General features: G+C 48.8%; 3 protein-coding genes across 4 annotated transcripts; 2 read left to right on the top strand and 1 right to left on the bottom strand.

Moving 5' to 3' along the window:
* The first annotated feature begins 250 nt into the window (after positions 1-250).
* Positions 251-2,802, top strand: LOC136966240 (inosine-uridine preferring nucleoside hydrolase-like). Of its 2 annotated transcripts, none has more exons than XM_067260703.1 (6): positions 251-479; positions 630-796; positions 1,046-1,225; positions 1,372-1,483; positions 1,783-1,919; positions 2,121-2,802. In XM_067260703.1, exons 2-6 carry the CDS (start codon positions 638-640, stop codon positions 2,469-2,471), a joined length of 939 nt encoding a protein of 312 aa, XP_067116804.1. In that variant the 5' UTR covers positions 251-479; positions 630-637; the 3' UTR covers positions 2,472-2,802. The 2 variants fall into 2 exon arrangements, with proteins under 2 accessions (XP_067116804.1, XP_067116803.1); XM_067260702.1 differs by having other exon boundaries at positions 253-479; positions 630-814.
* A 185-nt stretch (positions 2,803-2,987) lies between these two features.
* On the bottom strand, positions 2,988-5,901 carry unc50 (unc-50 homolog (C. elegans)). The gene is made up of 6 exons (XM_067260704.1): positions 5,801-5,901; positions 5,084-5,361; positions 4,707-4,827; positions 4,084-4,223; positions 3,589-3,696; positions 2,988-3,225 (listed from the first exon to the last, which is right to left on the bottom strand). The coding sequence occupies exons 2-6, from the start codon at positions 5,355-5,357 to the stop codon at positions 3,089-3,091; spliced, it is 780 nt and encodes a 259-aa protein (XP_067116805.1). The 5' UTR covers positions 5,358-5,361; positions 5,801-5,901; the 3' UTR covers positions 2,988-3,088.
* A 301-nt stretch (positions 5,902-6,202) lies between these two features.
* tdrd3 (tudor domain containing 3) lies at positions 6,203-17,653 on the top strand. The gene is made up of 15 exons (XM_067260354.1): positions 6,203-6,352; positions 6,698-6,782; positions 7,571-7,636; positions 8,379-8,539; positions 10,669-10,810; positions 11,011-11,082; positions 11,284-11,433; positions 11,611-11,772; positions 13,789-13,963; positions 14,190-14,309; positions 14,447-14,719; positions 15,065-15,816; positions 16,008-16,133; positions 16,552-16,689; positions 17,407-17,653. Exons 1-14 carry the CDS (start codon positions 6,315-6,317, stop codon positions 16,666-16,668), a joined length of 2,439 nt encoding a protein of 812 aa, XP_067116455.1. The 5' UTR covers positions 6,203-6,314; the 3' UTR covers positions 16,669-16,689; positions 17,407-17,653.
* The last annotated feature ends 214 nt before the right edge of the window (positions 17,654-17,867 follow it).

The raw sequence follows: 17,867 nt of genomic DNA, 5'->3' as shown, positions 1-17,867 counted from the left end.
GTAGCAAAGATTTTGGATCAAAGTATCGTCAGACAAATTGGCAAATGCAGAACCACTCGTGAAGTTTCTAGGGACCTGTGATAAATGTTCAGAGGAAGGAACTGGAGGAAATGTTTGCAGTAAGCAACTGCTATTAATACATGTTGTACAACCACGTAAGAGAGTTCAAACAAAAAACGGTGTTGTTATGAAGATAGCCTATCCACTGTAGCCTGCAGACCACGAGTGTGTTTACTGCATCAACATACCACCTTCTGAGAAGTAACTGGATCCAAAACTGATGAGAAAAAAAAAAGTTTGGACCCATTTTACCCTATTACGCAACAAGCAGACTAGAGGTATCACGGTGTTTGTGTTTTGTAAAGAGTAGTTTGTCGTCGTCCTTTTATAACTTTATTATCTTACATTGTTGGGAAAAAAAACTGAAAAGTTAGATTAAACAAATCGGAAGCATTGACTGTCCTTTTTTAAACTATAAGGTAGGTAAATAACTCGTTCAGCCCACGGCTATCGTTGGTCATGTCTAACAAATTGTTTTTGGTTAGATTAAATGATGTGGATATAACGAAATAATAAAATGTTTCTACGCTGTATCTGTTTAATGTGGTATTGAACCCCAACCGTTTTAGGGGCAAGAATGAAAAAACTGCTAACTGACGTGGACACGGGCGTAGACGACGCGCAGGCAATTATGATGGCACTTGTGGCACCAAATGTAGAGATATTGGGTATCACTTGTGTCCACGGCAACACCTCGTTGGAGAATGCTTGCAAGAATACGCTGCGTGTCCTCAAGGTTTGCGGACGACTTGATGTAGGTTTTAAACTATTGGTCATGTAATAGGCTAATGTGTTCATTTTGCAGACGCTTTACCGGAAGAGGGAGATTTGAACCAGTGACCTTTAAATATGCAGCCAAATAATCTAAAACTGAGCTATACACATTCCCCATTTGCACAATACATTTGTGGGTTCAACCATTCGCAGTCGGTACTTATAGAGTTAGGCCTATTTATATATTTAACTGATTAAAAAACTGTGGAAGATTCCAGTGTTCAGAGGAGCGCCAGAGCCTCTGTTGGGTTGTCCCGTGGATGCAGAAGGGTTCCACGGGGCGGACGGCCTGGGCGACGCCCCGGACCCACACGCACCTGGACTGGAGATGCTCCAGAAAGAAGGGGCTGTGGAAGCCATGATCCGCATTGTGAACCAGCATCCTGGAGAGGTAGGCACCGTGTCTGTACATATTGTCCCACCCACTTTTTATGGAGAAAATTAGCCTATATTTTATGGCCGCACCCACATTTTTGCTTTCACATTTTTTGGGTGGGGGCGTAAGACTTTTGCACAGTACTGAATGTTCCTGTTCAGGTGTCTCTGGTTGCTACGGCACCCCTGACCAACCTGGCCTTGGCTGTGAAGCTGGACCCCAGCCTTCCTCAAAAGCTAAAGGGCCTTTACATCATGGGAGGCAACACTAACTGTGAGGTCATATCCTGTTCATATAGGCCACATTTTCAAATATCAGCATACACTGCTTTTATTATTATAACCTTGTATTTTCACATCTCAACATATTATTATAAACCCCATCTGTAATTTATATCTTTGAAGGCCAACATATGCAGTGCATATACTGTACGTGTTTGTGTGTAGTCAGGCAATATGACTTAAATTCTCTTTCTGCAAGTCAAGGTTAACCCAGTTTAGTAATACTGCTGTAGACACCCCTGATGGGTCAGCGTGCGGGCTGCTGGTGACTGGGCTGAGTTGTGTTTGCAGCGAGGGGAAACACCACAGTGTGTGCAGAGTTCAACTTTGTGGCCGACCCCGAGGCTGCTTACATAGTGCTGAACAAATTCAACTGCCCGACACACATCGCTACATGGGAGTTCGCCTGTGAGAACATGCTGCCATGGGTAATTCCTTAGAAACTTCACACATCCTAAACACCATTGTGACCTATCATTTTGTACACATCATCACATATTTTGTTGATGTGTGTAGATTAAACGAGTGTTGCACTTTGTCTGGTTACTTGATCAATCAAATGTAAATGGAGAACAGATAGTTAATAAAACATGGTGTTCTCGACCCCCCCCCCCCCGCCCCCCCACCAGACCTTCTGTGACCCCTGGCTGGCCCAGGACTCCGACAAGGCCTGCTTCATGAGGAGTATCTTCAGACACACCATGGACGTGGCCAGGCAGACGGAGCGCTACAGGAGGGAGATGGTGGCGGGATGCGGCTTCGCCTCCTGCGACTCCTACGCCATGGCGGCGGCCATCGACGACCGGTTTGTGACGGCCAGCGAGAAGGTGGCGGTGACCGTGGAGCTCCAGGGGAGCTTTACCAGAGGCATGATGGTCCTGGACACACTGGGAGTCCTGAAGAACCAGCACAAGATCTCAGTCATGAGGAAGGTGGATCTGGAGATGTTCAAGAAGATGCTTATGGACTCCCTGAAGTAACAGGGTTTGTTTGATATTCATCTGTTGCATCCTTGCATGGGTGGAGGTTCTGCTCCAGCAGGAACTGGATTTATCAAGGTATATTCAAACTATTTTAAGCAGTATGTGGTTTTTAAAACCCAAACTATGATAACCAACCAAACTTTGTAACGATGTAATCGTGTACTTAAACTTTTGTATTAAATATGGACTTATTGACTAAAAACCTAAATACAAAGGAGATCATATTAAGATAAAACGTGTTTTATTGAAAGTGCTAAGGAATGTACACTCCAAATGTCCCACCAAAAGGCTCACCAAACTATTACACTTCTCTCACATCTTCAACAAACAGAGTTGAGTATTTCTTTTCTTAAATCTTCTTTTAAAAACACAGAAAAAAAAAATATTCAACAGAAAGGGAACCAAGATATCCTCTTTAGAAACAATGCATCATTTGGGCATCTTAAATCCGGCGTACTATTTACAAAGTTTACAAAACATATATCCACCCCCCCCCCCCCCCCCCCACCCCCCCATTCGCCTCCAGAATGAAAACATTCAGTCCATGTGAGTCCCACCTCCCACTGCAGCCCCCAGCGACCCATCTGGGACGAGACAGTGGGCTGGGGGGTTGCCTACTGGACGCGGTACTTGTAGAACCAGCACAGGCCCCGGGTGAGGTTCCAGCCCAGAGACAGAGACAGGATATAGCCCAGGACCAGCAGAGCAAAGGGGTAGAGCAGCACCACTGTGTTCTTCAGGAAGGGCAGGGCTGTAGGGGAGAGATGCAACCATGTTTACTGTTCTCCCCTGATGCTTACACAGTGTAAACAGCATCACTAATTGTTCTGGTTAGAGGAGGGCTAGTCTCCTACCTAGTGTCCCTGTGTTAAGATGATCAGAATATGCTACTGGCTAAAACCTATATTGGTTACCAAGGCAGAAACCAGGACAGTGCGCCCTCTAGTGGCTAACGTGCCTAACATCAGTTTCAGAAGACATTATGGAGGCCGGAAACAGTTCAAGTGTTTAAAAATCATCTTCAATAAAAGGTAATACATTCTGAAACTGTCCACACACTTTCAGTAGCGATTCACCATCTTCTACTGAGAACAGGACGGATGTGATAGCTTACCGTTATAACCCAGGAAGGTAATGTAGATGTAGTAACCAATGGCCATCAGCCACATACTGTTCCCTACAAAGTATCCCAGGAACCATTCTGAGTTTATAACCACGATATCTGGAACACACAGCAGAGAGGGATCAGTCTTAAAAGAGTGAATGAATTGTGTTGTTTATCCCAAAGTCTAATGTTTCCTGCTATACGGGACAGGTATAGCTCAGCAGTGGATCATTTGAATGAAAAACAAACAAACATTGAAACAGTTTTGACTATATTTTCGAAACAAGGTTTGAAAATAGTTTTGAAAGGTTTGAAAAATATTTCCCCCCCAAAATTGAAAGGTTGAAAAACAGTTTGCATCGTTGATGAGTACTTGATGATTACTACTAAACTACGAGCCCTGGTGATCCTGTGTCATATTCCCGGTATTACCTACACAGGCCTACACCATTAATAGATATTTCGTTGGGCATTTCGACTCGTGTTTCTTCACGTGATGCTTACGGTTGATAAAGAAGAGCTGCAGGAAGTGTAGGATGACGAGCAGGGGGTAGAAGGCGTTGAGATGCACGTCGAATGCATATCCCCACTCCACATCAGAGTCCTTCCCAGGGTGCTTAAGAAGGTACTTATTAGTAATAACCCTAGAAAGACAGTCATTCATTTAGCACGCACCTTCATCCAATGCGACATACAAATAGTGCATTTAGAATGTACAGCAGAAGATCGTGGATAGTACTAACAGTGTTTTGGGGGTCAGGGTCAAGGAGCGGTCGGTATTGACCAGGCACAGTGCACAAAGTAGCCACATGTCAGCTACGAGAAACCGACCAGTGTGGAAGGGTGTGGCATGATGTCGGTGTGGGCTGTCTATTACACAACTTCAACTCGGAAGCTCAGGACACAACAGGTGAGGAGATATGTCAATAAGGGATATGCTCCTTCCACTGTACCATACGTTAACGATCATTAACCGTGTGAGGACGGCTTAACAACCAAACCCTTCCACATGACAGAGGAGCCAAAACAGAGCCCAGCTGTTTATAAACACTGAGTAATGGAGTGTGGAATGAAACAGGCATTCGTTAGACTGACAAAAGGAAAAACAGTACGACGCATTTCCTCACCACATGAGTGTGGAAATGAGCAGGCCCACCCCGATGCAGTCGATGAAGACCACCCACAGAAGGAGCTTCAGGGTCTCCACAAAGCCCATGTCTAGCACCAGGCCGAAGCCCACCGTGGACACTGCAGAGGAGAGGGTACACAGGAGGAGACAGATATGTCATCAAACTGCGTGGGAATCCTTAGTACAGTGATGGGATATGGGCCTACCTACACAACACCTCACTCTCCAGTAAGAGGGAAATAGTTAAAAGCTCTTGTCTGGTAACTGTTGTCCTTACTTTTGTTCCTCAAGGCTATGAATGAAGAGACTGTTGGTGTACAGTCAGAACTATGCATCACATCCACACTGAATTTCAGAGTTGATAAAGCTACTGACCACAAAGCCAAATGCTGAGAAGAACCAGGAAGGCGGGATCGTCTCGGGCCCACTGGTCCTTGGTTTGTTTCCTGTAGTGGAAGTTACGGTACACCCGCTGAGGAGAAGTAAACAGGTACAGCATCTGCCATACCGCGAACTCAAAGTCCATCTGTTTGAAACGCAGCAGCCTCCGCAGGTACTTGTATCGCTTAGCGCCCGCCGTGTGTCTGGCTGCATCGCGGGCGCTCAAGCTACCGTTGCCGTGGCTCGGCGGCGAGGTAGTCGGCAACATAGCGCTGCAGAAGAAAAGAGTTGTACGTTTGCTACCGTTAGTAATGGCCAAAAAACTAGCAAGCTATATATGGTGAATGCTAGGCTTTCTATGCGAGTATGGTGATTGTACCACACTGTAGTGACGCACTCTATTGACAACTTAGCACGTTTGTTCATTAAATACCAACTAGCTAGCTAGCTTGGTTGATACATATTAGTCGCTTATACATGTCACAACACGATACTGTTTTTATTAGTCATTTGTTCTGTCTTGATAAATTGTAAACAAGCAGCTAGCTAGAGCTAGCTACTGTAGCATAGAAAGGTGGAGTTCTTACTTGAGATACCACAGTAATCAATTAATCCTAGCCATTAAGCTATGTCAGGAAGGGATATGTGCATACACATATTGACCGGTACGGCAATTTAAGATTTTAAAAAATTCATAAAGGAAGCACATACCTGCTGAACCTCCTATTTTGAAAGTTCTGACTGATCGGTGGCGAAAATGCACAAAACGCTTCCTGTTACATCTGAACACGTATAAACTTCCGGTAGAGCCGTTGTCTGTCGTCATCTTGTAGTCCAAAATCATCTTCCGGTTCTAAGGAGAAAATACAATTTGTTAAATTTACTCAATTAAGTATGTGACTAACATATATGCATACGTTCTGTATTTAAATATAATCTCTTAAAGTTTAGTGGGCATGTACTGTGTATGTACTAAACTGCAGATGCAGTTATCGTTTTGGCACGGACGCCTCTAGGTGTAGCTGTGTTCTATGGCGCTTCAAAAACTCATTCAACTCTGACCTGTCACTCTCCTAGTAGTGACGTTACTGCATTCACAGTCGGTCAGGCTGGTTAATCCCACTGGTTGGCATACTATGAGATAATACAGTGTATTAAAATGAGAACCCCCTAGATTAGATAGATCGATGAACACAATTCAATTCGATATTTAATTGAGAGGAACATGGCTGAGTTAAACTCATCTTTGACTAAAGAGGGCTGGTGGGTAGCCTAACAATATGTTAGCTAGCTAGCTTAGCCTACTTTCAGCTAGCCAGGCTAACTAGCTATTCTTGTTTAGCTTCCTAGCCATCAAGTTCTGCAAGCGATGTAGTTGTAAAACACAATGTAAAGCAATAGTGCATGTGTGTATAGCCGGTTAATTGTAAGTTAGATAAATTCCTTTGACTTGATGCCATTTACTTTCTTGCTGACCCCATCGGCAAACCTCACTTGCTAACGCTCAATAAATAGGCATGTTGCTAACCAGTATTCACATACTAGACGAGCTAATAGTACATTATTCATCTTAATATTTGCGTTTTCTTTGCCTTTCTCCTTCAATAGGTACCTCAGTGATGAGGGGATAGAAGAATTAAAAGGCACTGTTGAGAAAGCTTCGGCACATGACATCATCCGTATTGCACTTAATGTAAGTCACATTTCTAAATACCAAGTTCTTATCAGTACAATTCAAACCTACTTCACGCAGACGACTATTAGTGAGTGAGAGACTTGCTACTTGTAACACATAGAAAAATGACGTGCATACATTACATGTACTACCTCTTAACATACTTTTTATTTATTTATGTATCAGCTGCAAATGTGTCTTAACTAAGGATCTAAAACATGGTATTAAAACATGGGTTACCTAGCTATATCAGTAACTCTAAACCAAATACTATGAACAGTGGGGATCTGTGTGTTTGAGTGAATGACTCGTTATATTGGTCTGTAAACAAACCATATTCAGCACTTACCTGTATATTACTTTATGTAATGTATGTCAGGGAGTCAGATGGCTGAGCGGTTAGGGAATCGGGCTAGTAATCCAAAGGTTGCCAGTTCGATTCCCGGTCATGCCAACTGACGTTGTGTCCTTGGGCAAGGCACTTCACCCTACTTGCCTCGGGGGAATGTCCCTGTACTTACTGTAAGTCGCTCTGGATAAGAGCGTCTGCTAAATGACTAAATGTAAAATGTAATGTAATGTATGTCATGTATACACCTGCAAAATTACCTTTTTATGATGTTGTATTTGAGATATGATGTTGCACTCTGAAGTGTAACACAGACATGTCATCAGCCACTGTTAGTGTTAGAACTGTTAGAACTGACTTCTGGTCCTTGATAATCTTCTGCACTGCACTTTGGATATGTTTGCATGCCACTTTGATAAAAGCGCCTGCTAAATAATTAAATGTTATGTTTTGGCAGAGTGATTTGAGGCCAATCGGAAGGAAGTACTTGCCTTCAGAGATCAACAGTGGACGAGTGGACAAGGTGAGGATGTGCATGTGTCAGCACAGGTGTGGTCGTGGGACATTAGTCCACATTGGGATTTTACAAACTCTTCGGTGATTGACATTAACTCTAATACAGCGAATTTTGTTTATGTCCGGAGTCAATTCGACAGGCATTTCCCACGTAGACCACTAGATGCCACTAGCGCACTGCTTTTGAAAGAAGTCTGTTGACTCGGCCTGTTTTGCAATTACTGGGAAATGTCGGGAAATGTCACAGATTATGGGAGGAGATAATGATTTAATTTTTTATGTGAGTTTAATGATAATCCCTCAGGCGGAGAATATGATATCATACTGCTGTCAGACACAATTCCTTCTCTGCGCTGCATCTGTAGCATGAACAGAACTACCAGAATCGTGGAAAGAAAGTGTAACTGCAAAACAATGCAGGGACGTAAAGCACAACTTTCCATCCAATTCCCAGCCATTAGACTGATCCTTCCTTGGCAGCACGCGAAAGCTCAGCGTTCCATTCCAGATTTTAATGGTTGTCCGTCAAGGAAAACAGTTTCAGAAATACAGCCTGCAACATCCCCATGGGACAAGCAGTCTGATGCAATAGAAGACATAACCGTAGTTCAGTAACTCCGTTTAAACGCTTAGTGAATAAAAACACCAATTGTCCACTGTTCTGGGTTCTTCTTGGTTGTTTTGGTCTGTCCTCACAAAGAGACATTAGACTTTGCCCTCTCTCTCCCTCGCTCTGCCCGGGTGTGCAGTTGGAGGGTCCCTGCGTTCTCCAGGTGCAGAAGTTGAGGAACGTCTCAGCTCCCAAGGACCATGAGGAGTCCCAGGGCGCCTCTAGGATGCTCCGGCTGCAGATGACGGACGGACACATCACCTGCGTGGGCCTGGAGTTCAAACACCTGTCCAAAATCAGGTACGACTGCATCCAAATCCAGGTTTATCTGTGAGGGGTTTGATGTGTGAGATCAGACACAGATCAGAGCAAGGTGGATGGTTCCATGGAGCTTCTCTGACTGCATACAGATGGAATATGAATGTCTTGGAGTAGATTTCATGTTTGGAATACGCTTTTACAATTAAGAGACCACATTGCAGCCGAAGAACTGATCTGATTACGCTTAGAAAAACTACCAGAGAGAGAAATGGCCTCTAAAGGCCCTAGACCTATCAGGGGAAGCTGCAATTATTTCTCTTGAGTGATTCCCGAGATATGGTCAATCTTCATTATGATAATACTGATGTATTAATTAGCTATGTTTGCCCCCTGTGAAGGGCCTCTCCACAATCTCTCCTGATGGCTTCTTTGATAATCACATTTAATTGGCCGATGAAACAACATGTCAGCTTTATCTCAGGTAAAGAGGGCTTAGTTTTTTCTTTCCCCTGAGCTTACCCAGCCAGACTGAATACAGTTCTGCAACCAGATTAAGAGCTTCTGGCATTGTTATTAATTGGCCACGTGGAAAGAAAGCCAATCCAGTACATTTATATTTAACATTTTATTCATTTAGCAGATGCTTTTATGATAATTGACCTCCAAATACTGCAGATAAAAAGCACTGCTGAAGATCAAAATCAGAAGTGCAGAGTTCCAACAGTATGTTGATGGTCCAAGGAACGGTGAAATACCTTTTATTTAGTTTATGTTTCTGGTTGTCTCTGTAGGGAAGTGTACTACATTTCCGAGTTCTACACTACACTGTGCTAGACTGACTATATCCTAGGCGTGGGAGCCCATATAAGGGAAAGGAGACCGCATGATCTGTCGCTAAGCGCGAAACCCACACTCAGACCCCTCCCTCTTAATTAGGGCGGATTTCACCGCTTATATGTTTGTAAAATCCCAGTCAGATTAAAGGAACATCTCTCTGTCACCCTTCTGGATCTCCCTCTGCCTCTCTGGCCACGTCGCTCAGCATCAGAGACTTCTGGGGACAGCTTCACCTGGGAGCAGCATACCCTGCCAGACTCTCTCCCAGCTCCTGTCCTGCCCCCCTCCACCCCCCTCACAGCCTCTCTTTGGTCTTATTCCTCCCTCGCTTGGCCCAGTCTGTTCCCCCACCAATCCCCCTTCTTTAATTACATCTCCATCCCAGCAGCGCCGGCAGCAGCGCCTGCTGCCATGGCGACCGGCCAGCCCGTACAGGTGGAGTGGCCAGAGAGCTGGTGATGGAGAGGGGGGGGGGGGTGACAAACAGACCCCCCTTTGTGAGCCCCTTAGAAACACACACACATTTATCAGGGCGGCAATCAACGGTGGTTAATGATGGGGTTTGTGCGTGTTCTCCGAAACGTGCGTGTGTGTCTGAGAAAGTGTGTGTGAGCGAGATGGATTACAGGCAGGATGGAGTGTACCGATGTGTGTGTGTGTGTGGAGGGCCTATGCGAGGGACAGAGATGAATGAGAAGGCTAGTGTGTCTCTCGCTGGCTGCGTGTTGAGCAGGGGAAAGAGATGGATGTGTTGGAGGGTTGAAAGTGTGAGCAAGTGTGAAAAAAGAGACCGTAGGAGGGGGGATAAAGAGAGAGAGTGTGTGTGTGTGTGTGAGTGAGTGAGTGAGTGGCATCGTGGATCTCCCGTCTCCTCGCCCAGCACCCAACCCAGAGGACTCGTTGGCGCTGGCTGCTGGTTGGGAAGTAAAACCAGTAATTGCTGCTTTGGTGTCCCGCATCAATAGCTGGAAAATCCCTCTCTAAGTCTCTGCTGTTTTAATGAGAGGAGCTCAGAGCCTGGAGGGCACCAGGGCTGTTACATTAACATGAACCAGGGTGAGGGGCAGGATTATCCTTGGGTGACACTAGTCTCTGCTAGTCTCTCTCTGCTTGTCTCTCCTCCAGACTCTGCTAGCATCCAGTGCTAGCAGCATTGATTTACTGTAGCATTATTGGGTCATATTCTTCTTATATCGATAAACTTGAAATCTCTTTTTAATGATCTGATTATTTTTCATTATGTTAGATTTTATAGCCTTTGAAGATAATGGCTCTCTTGTTTTCATATTTATTTAAGATTAATTAAATTGACTTAACCCCCTTCCAAACAGTTTAAACACTCCTCCCGGAACCAAGGTGAAGCTACTTGGTACAGTCCTGGTGAAGAATGGCATTCTGTTGCTGGACGATTCTAAAATCTCCGTTCTTGGAGGGGTGGTCGATTACATGGTGGAGAAATGGGACCTGCAAAGGGTGAGAAACGGTTAAAAGCAAAACCTCCTTTCCTCTCAAGGAGAATCCGAATGAACACATAAGCATCACATATACATAACAAATTATCATTGATCTGGATTCGTCAATGATGTATTTATGCCCGGGGCAAATGTGTTTTATGTAAATGAGTTGGATTTGCTGTTGCTCTGAACTGCCCTTCATGTGACCCTTGACCCCAGAGCTTAGCCAAACACAACAGGAGCAACATCGGCGCCGAGGGCGGACCCCCTCCCTTCGTGCCATTCGGACAGGTAGAACACACTGCACACACTCCCACACACACACACACACATCACATGCACACACCACGCACACTGTGACCTGTAGAACACGCTGCTACACTTGCCCACACTGTTACCACATGCAGCCAGATGGCCACAGGAGTTACAAGTGTTTAGTGGCCGGCCTGCAGGTTGTGCCCGGCTCAGTGTGTCCCTCTTGGCTCTCTGTAGAAGTGTGTGAGGAGGGAGGAGGTGGACAGCAGGGAGCTGGACCAGAGGAAGACTCTGCAGACTACCGGAGTCATCAAGACCGCCGACGAGAACGACGAGTTTGAGAAGCAGAGGCTAGCGGCCATCGCTGAGGTGGCCAAGAGCAAAGAGGTGTGTGTGTGTGTGTGTGTGTGGGCTTGTACTAGCTCAGCGTCTGGTCCTGGTGACAGACATGTTGTGGAGGTATGATCACCCCAGCACCTGGACACACCCGGTGCTGTCAGGTCGTTAGGGAGCGCTCCTTCACGACAGGTCTCTTTCATCTTCCCCTTTGGCTGTCCTGTGAAGGGGCCTCGGACGTTTGGCGGCGGGGGCAACGCCGGCGGTAACCTTAGCAACTCTGGCTCCTCCTACCGCGGGCGAGACTCCTACCAGTCCAGGAGGAGAGAGGAGAGAGCGGAGCCAGCGGACTGGAGTGAGAGCCGGCCACAGGGCAACTACAGAGATCTGGTGAGATCCTCGGTACTATCTCAGTACTATCTCAGCACTATCTCTCTGTACTATCTCAGCACTATCTCAGTACTATCTCGGCCTAGCTAGGGCTGGGTGTTGAAGGGAGGGGCCTAACTAGGTCTCTGTGTGGAAGGGAGGGTCTGGCTAGATGTGTGTGGAATGGAGAATATTTTCTTCAGAAACAATGTGTATTGTGGGTGTGTACCAGATGTTCAGGTGAAGTCACCTTTAGTCATTTAGCAGACGCTCTTATCCCGAGCGATTTACAGCAAGTACAGGGACATTCCCCCGGAGGCAAGTAGGGTGAAGTGCCTTGCCCAAGGACACAACGTCAGTTGGCATGACCGGGAATCGAACTGGCAACCTTCGGATTACTAGCCCGATTCCCTCACCGCTCAGCCACCTGACTCCCTAATCATCAAAGTCACCAAATCATATAATCTAATCCGAACTTTCGCCTTCATTAAGAGGTTTAACAATGGCCTGAGGCCATTGGCCTGAGGTCAAAGATAAGGGTTGTTGTTCTCGCGAATTAGAGCCCATCATTAACTAGCCCCCTTCCCTATAAGACACTGACCCCCACCCGTCCCCTGTCGTCTGGGATACCAGATTAAATGGTTAATCTGATGAGTTTTAATCTAAAGTCCGTTGTGACGTCTCAGTTTAATCTGCCTTGCGAAGTGATGGAATATGTATTGGCTAGACAATCTCTGACCTTAATTCTCTTAACGCTTTCTCTTGATTATCTTCCTCCTCCTCCTCTTCTACTCTTTCTCTCACCTCTCATCCTCCTCCTCCTCTCTCTCCATCTCTCTCTCTCATGGCTGTCCTCTGGTCATCACTGCTGGGTTCACTCATGGAACCCCTACCTCTGCTCCCTCCTTCTCCCATCACCTCATCTCTCTTTTGAGTCCATGCCTCCATCCTCTTCTCACCCCTCCCTCCCTCCTCTTCTCACCCCTCCCTCCCTCCTCTTCTCACCCCTCCCTACCTCCTTCTCACCCCTCCCTCCCTCCTCTTCTCACCCCTCCCTACCTCCTTCTCACCCCTCCCTCCCTCCTCTTCTCACCCCTCCCTCCCTCCTCTTCTCACCCCTCCCTCCATCCTCTTCTCACCCCTCCCTCCCTCCTCTTCTCACCCCACCCTCCCTCCTTCTCACCCCTCCCTCCCTCCTCTTCTCACCCCTCCCTCCCTCCTCTTCTCACCCCTCCCTACCTCCTTCTCACCCCTCCCTCCCTCCTCTTCTCACCCCTCCCTCCCTCCTCTTCTCACCCCTCCCTACCTCCTTCTCACCCCTCCCTCCCTCCTCTTCTCACCCCTCGCTCCTTCTCACCCCTCCCTCCCTCCTTCTCACCCCTCCCTCCCTCCTCTTCTCACCCCTCCCTCCCTCCTCTTCTCACCCCTCGCTCCTTCTCACCCCTCCCTCCTTCCTCTTCTCACCCCTCCCTCCCTCCTTCTCACCCCTCCCTCCCTCCTTCTCACCCCTCCCTCCCTCCTCTTCTCACCCCTCGCTCCTTCTCACCCCTCCCTCCTTCCTCTTCTCACCCCTCCCTACCTCCTTCTCACCCCTCCCTCCCTCCTCTTCTCACCCCACCCTCCCTCCTTCTCACCCCTCCCTCCCTCCTTCTCACCCCTCCCTCCCTCCTCTTCTCACCCCTCGCTCCTTCTCACCCCTCCCTCCTTCCTCTTCTCACCCCTCCCTCCCTCCTTCTCACCCCTCCCTCCCTCCTTCTCACCCCTCCCTCCCTCCTCTTCTCACCCCTCGCTCCCTCCTCTTCTCACCCCTCCCTCCCTCCTCTTCTCACCCCTCCCTCCCTCCTTCTCACCCCTCCCTCCCTCCTCTTCTCACCCCTCCCTCCCTCCTCTTCTCACCCCTCCCTCCTTCTCACCCCTCCCTCCCTCCTCTTCTCACCCCTCCCTCCCTCCTCTTCTCACCCCTCCCTCCCTCCTCTTCTCACCCCTCCCTCCTCTTCTCACCCCTCGCTCCCCCCCTCATCCACCTGCTGTGTGCAGGTGGATGAGAGAGCTCTCAGGGACATCATGGAGATGGGTTTCCACAGGGAGGCGTCCCGCCAGGCCCTGCTGGACAGCAACAACAACCTGGAGGTGGCCCTCAACTCCCTGCTGACCGGGGCCACCCAGCGCCCCGCCCCTGCCCCCCCCGAGCCCAGCAGGCCACCCCCGAGAGGTGACACATACACACACACGTGAACTCATTCTCTCACACTCAGTCATGATCACACTATCTCTCTTGAATTTCTTTCAGGATGAATTCAAATTCAGTTTGACTGCATATGTTTGAAGTGTAGAAGTCTCTTTGGTAGCTGGTGATCTGGGTGGAGATTATACCCGTGCAGTATGTACAGTAATATGGTAGCGTGTACAGTGACACGTGTGGTTTTGTTCCCGTGTAGGGCGAGGAAGGGGCAGGTCACGGATGGAGGATGACGAGGAGGGGGTGGGAGGAAGGCCCTCGGGCCCCAGCACCCTGTTCGACTTCCTGGAGTCCAAGATGGGGGTGTTTTCCATCGATGGTTAGTGCACTTGTCTTTTTATAAATGGCTGTTTTGCCTCCTTTTCAGTTATATTGTCCATCTTAAATGATAGAACCTGTCGCTAAATAACTTTGGTGAGGATATTAATCTAAATATCGTTGCTGTGTTCCTGTCAGAACCAAAGAGCCAGGCTCCTCAGAAACGGCAGGATGTTCGAGGAAGTTTCCCCGGCAACGACTACTACTCCAAAGAGCCAAACCAGTCCAGGTTCCCCTCCCGCAGCGACAGCCGGCAGCAGAGGGGGGGCGACCGACCGCCCCGCTTCCAGAGGGACACCGACTTTCCCAAGCCAGGCCAGGACGCCCCCTCTCCAACCCCTGTTGTATATCCATCCCTCGGCTCCGGCCTGGGCCAGGCATGGAGGGGTCAGGATAGGGGTCAGGAGAGGGGTCAGGATAGGGACAGGGGTCAGGAAAGGGACAGGGGTCAGGACAGGGACAGGGGCCAGGACAGGGGTCAGGAAAGGGACAGGGGTCAGGAGAGGGGTCAGGACAGGGACAGGGGTCAGGAGAGGGGTCAGGACAGGGGTCAGGAGAGGGGTCAGGACAGGGACAGGGGTCAGGAAAGGGACAGGGGTCAGGAGAGGGGTCAGGACAGGGACAGGGACAGGGGTCAGGAAAGGGACAGGGGTCAGGACAGGGACAGGGGTCAGGACAGGGACAGGGGCCAGGACAGGGGTCAGGAGAGGGGTCAGGACAGGGGTCAGGAAAGGGGCCTTCGTAGCGGTGGGTCAGACAGGTGGCAGAACGACAGGAGAGGAGAGACTCGGAGCGGACATGCGTCCTGCTTCTCCTCCTCCACTTTCCCTCGACCCAAAGAGCCCAGAGATCACACAGAACCTTCCGGAATTCTCCACCAGGGTTCCAGAGACGGCTCCGGTTCCGTCGGTTCTGCTTTTAACCAAATGGCGCAAGAGAACTCTGTCCCCGACCTCTCCAATAAGAGAGGGCCGAAGGACAACGGCCCGCCCCTCAAACCCGCCGAGTCGACCAATAGCGTGCCTGACAGCAGGGCAGCCCACCAACCACAGCGCAGCGACAGCAGGAATCAGGAGCCCGGCAACAGGAGGAGGGGGAAGTTCGACCGGCCCAACTCCGACAACTTTGACCGTTACTCAGACAACGAGCTGTTGAACTTGAACGTGTCGTGGGGGGGCAGGGACCTTACCACAATGCCCCCAGACAGGGGGGTGTCCCGTGACTCCCGGCCAGGGAAGGGGGGGGCCCCGCACCTGCAGAACGGGGAAACCGAACACAGACGGAGCGGGCCAATCAAACAGCAGAACTCCTTCAGCCACGCCCAGAAGGAGGAGTTCCCCAACAAGATCACCTCCCAGAACCCCACTCCCAGGAAGAGGTCAGGCCAGATCAAAGGTCCCAAAGGGTCAGAGCAGGGTCAAGGTCCGGCCATGGAGTCATCCTCTCCAGGACCGGGCAGCTGGAAACCAGGAGACCAGTGTCTGGCTCTGTACTGGGAGGACAACAAGGTAGGCCCTCTCTGACATCACAGCAATGTGCTTTTTGGGGATGTTTGTTGTTGTTGACATTGTTTTGAAGAATGAATGTGGTATTAATTTCATTATTACTAAATCTGGTTATCAGTGAACTGGATGAAACTAAGACTGTCAGATGGGTCTTGGTATGGCCTAACAGATTGTGTGTGTGTGTGTGCTTGCAGTTTTACAAGGCCAGGATAGACGCGGTGCATCCGTCGGGTACGACAGCGGTTGTGGTCTTCAGCGACTACGGGAACTGTGAGGAGGTTCTTCTCCACAACATCAAGTCGGTCTCCGTGGACGCCTGGGTAAGGAGGCGTGGCCTGGACGAGCCTCAAGGTCATTTCAAGGTCACCGACGCTGCAGTAGGGGCTGGAGCACCACACCTTAATGCTGCCCTCAGATTGTGTGTTCTAGGATTCACACACTAACATATAACGTAGTCCCCATCAGGGTTGGTGTCACGGTCAGTAACAGTTCACTCAGAGCGGGAAGTAAATGTAAAAAAAATCATAATAATATTAGAATTAAAATTAAAAAAAACATTAAACAGTATAAAAAAAAAAAAAAACATAGATATCTGTGTTTGGAAAAAACCCAACGGCTGTCCACAAACACCCAAATTCCCCCTTCTCGCATTGGACCGAGTGAACGACAATTGCTAGCTGACGCCAGCCCTGCCCCGCCCGCCAGCCTGTGACCTCCTGTCCGCATGTCTCACGGCAGGAGGACGACGATGGTTACTATGACAGTTGGTTAGAGTCTCGTCGAGGGGGAGACGGGCAGCCTAGAAGCACTCGGCCCACACAGCAGTATTACCAGCCTCCCAGGGCGCGGGACTGAGGCGGGCCCTCGGCACGCCAGGTAACGCACCCTGCCTCAGCCTGGCCTCACCCTCACCTCCACACCCGCGCAACGGGACAGGACAGACAACCCACCCACAGCCGGGGAGATAACTGGAGGGTGGGGGATAGGATTAATATCACCTCTTTTAGAAGGGGTGGTGGGGGTGTGGGGTGACGTTGTGTGTCGGCAGAGAACGACTCGTTCATGTTTCCATCGTAGTCCTTCGCAGGCCCCGTCTGGACGATAGGTCACGTCAGACGCGACACTGAAACACTAGAGACCAGCTGGTCCCAATCCCACAGCAGCAGCTACCGGACCACACTGAAGCAACTCTTTTTCACACTTTTACAACACGTGTTTTGGGGGTTTACGATGTGGCATCCTGACGAGGCGTTTGGGAGACATGCGGAGAGTTTGTGAGACTGGCTGGTGGAGTGTGAGACTGGCTGGTGGAGTGTGAGACTGGCTGGTGGAGTGTGAGACTGGCTGGTGGAGTGTGAGACTGGCTGGTGGGAGTGTGTGACTGGTGGGAGTGTGTTTTGTGTGAGACTGGTAGAGTGTGAGAGGGTGCGTGCGTCTGGCTAACTGGTGCCGTGTGTGACTAGTGTGTGAGACTGGAGTGTGTGACATGTGGAGAGTGTGTTGTGAATGCTATTCACCTGTGCCATGTCAGTATACGGGTATGTAGATGTTTGTTTTTTGTTACTTATTCCCCTCATTGTGGTTTTCCCTCAGACTGATTCATCGAAAGACCACCGACGTCATAACTGACACTGCTGGCCAAGATCCAACAGCTTCTCTGCCCTCCTGTCCAGATCCAGAAGGGGGAACTTCCCCAAAGGGCTTGCACAAAGATGCGTTCAACAACGGCCTCAGACGAATTTTGCTAAGAGTAGGGCCACCATGCTGCACTGTAAACGACGTAAAAAGACGATGTAAAATAGTTGATTATACAAAGTAATAAAGTCGCTGCTGTACTATTTTTCCGTGAGTGTTACGGCTTCGTGTATTCTTGTGAGGATTATTATCCTGCTGTGAAAATGTTAAGTCGCTGTGAACTGTTCTCTGATTATAATCACATCCTGGCAACATTGGTGATTGATTGGCGCACGTAGTGGCTGTTTTACTGGCTAGGTTTAATAAGATGGGCCTGCCTTATCACAAGCATGCCCGCTCCTATCTCAAAATTGAATCAT

The sequence above is a fragment of the Osmerus mordax genome, chromosome 22, assembly GCF_038355195.1.
Source record: "Osmerus mordax isolate fOsmMor3 chromosome 22, fOsmMor3.pri, whole genome shotgun sequence".
Classification (NCBI taxonomy): domain Eukaryota; kingdom Metazoa; phylum Chordata; class Actinopteri; order Osmeriformes; family Osmeridae; genus Osmerus; species Osmerus mordax.
Note: the sequence above shows the minus strand (reverse complement) of the source record. Positions and strands in the feature narration are given on the sequence as shown.

Bases quoted from the DNA above. Each gene is read 5' to 3' on its own strand.
- LOC136966240 (XM_067260702.1), top strand. From the start codon at position 638: ATGAAAAAACTGCTAACTGACGTGGACACGGGCGTAGACGACGCGCAG. The intron at 815-1,045 runs GTAGGTTTTAAA...AAACTGTGGAAG, and splicing joins AGGTTTGCGGACGACTTGAT to ATTCCAGTGTTCAGAGGAGC. The intron at 1,920-2,120 runs GTAATTCCTTAG...CCCCCCCACCAG, and splicing joins GTGAGAACATGCTGCCATGG to ACCTTCTGTGACCCCTGGCT.
- unc50 (XM_067260704.1), bottom strand. From the start codon at position 5,357: ATGTTGCCGACTACCTCGCCGCCGAGCCACGGCAACGGTAGCTTGAGC. The intron at 4,828-5,083 runs GTCAGTAGCTTT...TCTCCTCTGCAG, and splicing joins TCTCAGCATTTGGCTTTGTG to TGTCCACGGTGGGCTTCGGC. The intron at 3,697-4,083 runs GTAAGCATCACG...TGTGTGTTCCAG, and splicing joins GCAGCTCTTCTTTATCAACC to ATATCGTGGTTATAAACTCA.
- tdrd3 (XM_067260354.1), top strand. From the start codon at position 6,315: ATGGCTGAGTTAAACTCATCTTTGACTAAAGAGGGCTG. The intron at 8,540-10,668 runs GTACGACTGCAT...CCTTCCAAACAG, and splicing joins AAACACCTGTCCAAAATCAG to TTTAAACACTCCTCCCGGAA. The intron at 11,773-13,788 runs GTGAGATCCTCG...TGCTGTGTGCAG, and splicing joins AGGGCAACTACAGAGATCTG to GTGGATGAGAGAGCTCTCAG.